Here is a 6,005-nt window from a genome sequence, read left to right as displayed (position 1 = left end):
AATTTTTATTTAGGTCTTTAAAATTCAAGGATTTATCATATCTAAAAGTATTTTAAATGAAATCCCTATAATTATTCAATCATTTTTAATCAAATGTTTATATATTAAACAAATGTTTTTTGTTTTTGAAATTTTGTAATCAAACTACTATAATGGAATCATAAACTATAAGAAAGTAATTGAGAAATTTTTGTATAATACAACATACAAGGATTTAATTAAAATATTTAAAAATTAAACTCTTATATTAAATAAAACTAGGGAAGGACCCGTGCTACGCACGGAAATGAATCAACAAAAGAAGAAAAGAAATGTCGCTGAAGAAGAAAAAAAATGTCGAGGAATGCGAATTATTTTACATCAAATATAGCACTTTTTACTAAAGTCGTTGCATGAAACAACTAGAATATTCTCATTAAACATGATGTACTATTTAAGTTACATTGTTAAAAACTTCTCTAAATACAACATTTATGGTACTACCCTTGGGCATGGAACCGTTGTTCTGAATTAGAACTCTAAGACATTTTTTTGATTTCACTCTAGATAGAGCAACATAGAGTTGGCCGTGAGTAAATACAGGTTTCGGTAGATACAACCCAACCACGCCCAGTGTTTGACCCTGTGACTTGTTTATGTTCATTGCAAAAGATACAATTAACGGAAACTGCCTTCTTTGGAATCTAAAAGGTAGAGTGTCATTGTTTGGTATCATGTTCATGCGTGGAATAAGCACAACTCTACCTGCTTTGTCTCCAGTCAATACAATGCACTCAATTATATGATTACCTAAACGACGTACCTGCAACTTGGTACCATTACACAAACCATTAGATTGGTCAATATTCCTTAGCAACATGACCGGTACTCCTTCTTTCAAGCATAGCTGGTGATTAGGTAAACCTGAACAATTAATAGCATTCAACACATCAGGTGAAAAGGTGTCTAACTGAGACTCCATATTACCTTCTTCAACACACAAAGAGTCAGAACTAAGATAAACCCTCTGATCGCCAGGTAAAAGACTCATGATATTGTTATTCACCTCGTTAACAACTTCTAGAGTGGGAGCAAGAATTGATCGTTCCTTGAAATAATCTGTGTTGGTCAAGTTATATATCAACATGGGATAGACAAACTGTATGAACTCTTCAAAACCAGTGTCAGTATCATCAATGAGAATCTCATTCGGGATCAAAACTTTAGATTCACCATCTATAGAATCGCCAGCCAATCCATCTCCAATATGAATAAGCCAATTAGCAAAATCCATATTTTCGCAATTGTCTTGAGAACTTGATGAAGAAGATAAACGCATATTCCTGCTTAGCTTTAGTACATTACAGTAATCCCATAGATATGATGAACTAATAGAAGATTGCACGATATCCTGTCTTGATCCCATAGGTATGACTGGAAGGATCTGCCTAAAGTCACCACCTAGGACAACAACCTTTCCTCCAAATGGCATGTAAGGTTTGTAGGATTGCTCAAATCTAAGAATATCCTTCAATGACTTGTCTAAAGCCTCGTAACAGTGTTTGTTAAGCATCGGAGCTTCATCCCATATAATCAAACTGGCTCTAGCAAGAAGCTTAGCAAGGGAAGAACCTTGTTTAATGTTACAAACCGAATCCTCATTTATGTTTAGTGGAATCTTGAATCTAGAATGAGCAGTTCGTCCATTAGGGAGTAATAGTGAAGCAATACCACTTGATGCAACATTTAGCACTATTTTGCCATTACACCTTAATGATGCAGATAACGTGCGATAAAGGAAAGTCTTCCCAGTACCACCGTAACCATAAACAAAGTAAAATCCACCAAGATCCATGGAGACAGCATTCAGTATCCGATCATATGCATTCCTCTGTTCGTGAGTCATAGATTTCAAAGACTCCTTAAACTCCTCACGTAGTAATTCCCTATCAAAATTCATCTCATCCATTAAGAATCGATCATCAAACTATAATGGAATCATAAACTATAAGAAAGTAATTGAGAAATTTTTGTATAATACAACATACAAGGATTTAATTAAAATATTTAAAAATTAAACTCTTATATTAAATAAAATAAAATAAAATAAAATAAAATAAAATAAAATAAAACTCCAATTCCTCTTGTTTCAAGTTTCAACTACACTGAACTTCACTTGTTTCCGAAGCTTACAACACTTGCCACATGATGTTGTTACGATCTTTCAAACTCCTCCGCCGTCGCCGCCGCAGCAACCTGCCACCCTTTCCTTTCTCCTCTCCTCGCCGCCACAGCACTGCCGTCGACGTTTCCAATTCAAAAGACGTGGTATCATCATCGATCGTTACCCAACTCCAAGAGCTCCTTCAACACCCAAAAGACGAATGGAACTCACAGGAAAGCAAGAATCTTCTTCTTCCTCTTCTCTTCAACGATTCAGAGCCTCTTTCTTCCCGCCAGATCCTCCAGATCACGCGCCAATTGGGTTCAACTACCAAAGCTCTCGACTTTCTCGAATTCATAAGAACCAATGCAGAACCGGAACAGCAACACTGTCACTTGCTGTCTTCGGTGTTCCAGAGCGCTCTTGAGCTCGCGAATCGTGACGCTACTTCGAAAATTGAGGTCTTGAAGCTTCATGGTTACTTAAAATCCCAAAATTGGAAGATTGATTTGAGTTCCCAATCAGCTTTGATTCTTCTACGATGCTTGGAGGGTGCTAAAATGGTGGACGATTCACTTTTTTTGTTTAAGAGGCTCGACAATTCTGCAAAAAATCCCGGAATTTTCAACGAGTTGTTGAGGTTGTTGATGAAATCGGGCCGAATTGATGATGCACTCCAAGTGCTCGACGAAATGCTTGAACGGGATTCCAAGATTCTGCTGAATGGTTCCACGGGGGATACTGTTATTGAGGAGTTGGTAAAGTGGAGAGACCCACGGGGGAGAAGCTTCTCTGATGAGGAAACTCTGGCGTTGGTTAAGAAGCTTGGGGAGCATGGTGTTTTTCCTGATACCTTCAAGCTGACGCAACTGATTACCAACCTGTGTAAAAGGAAGAGTAATAACGCTGCGCGGGAGATTCTGCACTGTGTGATGGAATTTGGTGGTGAAGTTGATGCTGCACCTTGCAATGCTATGTTGACTGGGCTGGGAAAAGGAAGGGACATTGAAGGAATGAATAAGTTGTTGGTTAAGATGCAAGAGATGAATATACGGCCTAGTGTCGTGACGTTTGGGATTGTTTTCAGACATCTGTGTGCGGCTCGGAGGGTTGATGAAGCTTTGGAAATGTTTAACAAGTTGAGAGGCAAAGGTGAAAGTAATTTGTTTGGTGTAGAACCTGATGTGGTATTGTTTAATACTTTGATTGATGGATTGTGTAAAGTTGAAAGGGAGGAAGAAGCATTGAGTCTCTTGGAGGAGATGAAAACAGGAAGCAAACATAAGCCCAACACCATTACATATAATTGCTTGATTGACGGGTTTGGCAAGGCCGGCAACATTCATAAAGCGCAGGAGCTGTTTGATCAGATGAATGAGGAAGGCGTTCAGCCAAATGTGGTTACCCTCAATGTATTGGTTAATGGTATGTGCAGAAGTGGGAGGGTCCATAGTGCAGTCGAGGTTTTCAATGCAATGAAAGAGAAGGGCCTCAAAGGCAATGCTGCAACGTATACGCCACTAATATCCGCTTTTTGTGGAGTTAACAACATCGATAAAGCCATGCAGTTTTTCGATGAGATGTTGAGTTCTGGATGCTCCCCAGACGCAATTGTTTACTACAGTTTGATATCTGGTTTGAGCATAGCTGGAAGGATGGATGATGCCAGCATTGTCGTGTCGAAGTTGAAGCAAGCTGAGTTCGGTCTTGATGTAGCTTGCTATAATGTCCTGATCAGTGGATTTTGTAAGAAGAATAAGCTGGAAAGGGTTTATGAAATGCTTGAAGAAATGGAAAAAGTTGGAGTTAAGCCCGATACGGTCACTTACAACACTCTGCTTTCCTCCCTAGGCAAAAGTGGAGATTTTGAAACTGCCAATAAGTTGATGAAAAAGATGAGGAAAGAGGGTCTTGCGCCTTCCGTGGTTACTTTTGGGGCACTGATACATGCAAATTGTTTAAATGACAATGTTGATTATGCCATGACGATTTTCCAGGAAATGTGTTCTACTACATCCAAGGTTCACCCTAATACTGTTATATACAACATTTTAATTGATGCTCTATGCAAGAAAGATGATGTAGAAAAGGCTGTTTCATTGATGGATGACATGGAGGAAAGAGGGGTTAGGCCTAATACAACAACATATAATGCTATTCTCAAAGGGATTAGAGATAAGGGAGTGTTGAATGTAGCTTTAGCACTTATGGACAGAATGATTGCGAATGCTTGCAGAGCTGACTATGTAACCATGGAGATTCTTACAGAATGGCTTTCTGCTGTGGGTGAAATTGGAAAACTTGATCGATTTGTCATGGGGTATTCAGTTTCCTCTGATTCAAGATCATCATTGGCAAAACTATTTGCTGCCTCAAACTCCTCTCCGAAGGCGCTGTGCAAATCATCTGATGGGAAAGAATCCTCCACAGAATCAATGGAAAAACTATCTACAACATCAATGGCAAAACTATTTACAGTCTCAACTGATCGTCCCCTAAGGGCGCCTTCCAAATTGGCGGATAGGAAAACCTCCTCTAGAAGATCATCATCGGCAAAAATATCTGCTGCCTCAACCTCTTCTCAGAGGGCTCCTTGCAAATCATCTGATGGTAAAGCTTCCCTTACAACATCATTGGCAGAACTATTTACAGTCTCAACCTATCATCCCCTGAGGGAGCCGCCCGAATCGCCGGACAGGAAAAGAAAAAGTTCTTAGAGTTACCATCAATTGATTTATCCATTCTTTTGGCTTTGATTTATAAGCTGCCATTGATACATTGAAATTTTGCTAGTTATGTACTAATAATAAGAATAGTTGTACAAGAACCAAGAAGGGCAAATCATTTTGTGTTCTTAAAGCCTTATATTTTTCAGCTTGCATAAAGATCTTTTGTGCAATATCTACATCAGCTTCTATAAGGCTGCAGTTGCTACATGTTTAAACCTTCTATTGTGTTTGGTGAACAAGCAACTTCTTAACATTTCTCTCCCTAAAGGCTTTCCAAAATTCTAGTTTGATTGCAGGATGAAATGAAACTATTCTGTCAAATGAAAATGGAGCTTAGAAATTCTTTATGTTCCCTTTTTAAGTCAAGTTGTGCATATCAATTGTATTATTCTATATTAGCAGCAAATTTATAACACTGTTAAATAAATTAAGGTAAATTTCAACCCTAAGTTAGGTGTTATTAATAAGAGGATATATCAATCTCTTTAAATTTGTTATTCTTATTATTTTATTTAGAGATGAGAAAACTTTAGAATACCAATTGAGTTATTTTCATGACTTTAATATCCCAGGTTTAAACTATTGAATCGATTATTAATATTATCATGCTGAGGAGCTTACATTATATATTTTGAATGAGGTATTTTTTTGAACTCCTCACAAAATAAAATATTTTTCACTCATTTTTTTATGCTAAGACCTTAGATTAATAAGAGGTTAGTGTTATATCAAATATTATATAAGTTCAGTTGTAGGAAGGTTATTATATTATTTTTAAGAATAAAACAAAGTTAAGTGTAATATTGTTCAAGTGTAATTTATCCGCAAAATCATGTGCTTTATGCTAATACATGAGCTTTAGCACTTAGATTAGCAAAGTACCCTTTTGCTCTCAGACAAATATGGTACCAAATTGGTCAATTCCACTAGAGGTTGGTGCATTTGTTTCTTTATTTTGGAACCAAGCAAACGGCACAAAGTGACAACTATTCGGTGTGTTTGACATGTTACACTCTAATGTGGCTCTTCTTGGCCATGTCATGGAGTTGACTTGAAGTACTTTGCTTCTTGCATCATGAATGAAACAAAGTTTCAGTCAACATTTTCCCTATTTGTGGATTATTCCTTTGTAT

General features: G+C 37.5%; 2 protein-coding genes across 2 annotated transcripts; one reads left to right on the top strand and one right to left on the bottom strand.

Moving 5' to 3' along the window:
- LOC107626582 (ATP-dependent DNA helicase PIF1-like) lies at positions 434 to 1,948 on the bottom strand. Its single transcript, XM_016329486.1, has one exon. It carries the CDS (start codon positions 1,946 to 1,948, stop codon positions 434 to 436), a length of 1,515 nt encoding a protein of 504 aa, XP_016184972.1.
- LOC107626581 (pentatricopeptide repeat-containing protein At3g61520, mitochondrial-like) lies at positions 2,185 to 4,860 on the top strand. The gene has a single exon (XM_016329485.1). The coding sequence runs from the start codon at positions 2,185 to 2,187 to the stop codon at positions 4,858 to 4,860; it is 2,676 nt and encodes an 891-aa protein (XP_016184971.1).

This window comes from Arachis ipaensis, chromosome B02, assembly GCF_000816755.2.
Source record: "Arachis ipaensis cultivar K30076 chromosome B02, Araip1.1, whole genome shotgun sequence".
Lineage (NCBI taxonomy): Eukaryota > Viridiplantae > Streptophyta > Magnoliopsida > Fabales > Fabaceae > Arachis > Arachis ipaensis.
Note: the sequence above shows the minus strand (reverse complement) of the source record. Positions and strands in the feature narration are given on the sequence as shown.

What these genes read in the sequence shown, in the direction of transcription:
- LOC107626582 (XM_016329486.1), bottom strand. Translation starts at nt 1,948, where the DNA reads ATGGATGAGATGAATTTTGATAGGGAATTACTACGTGAGGAGTTTAAG.
- LOC107626581 (XM_016329485.1), top strand. Translation starts at nt 2,185, where the DNA reads ATGATGTTGTTACGATCTTTCAAACTCCTCCGCCGTCGCCGCCGCAGC.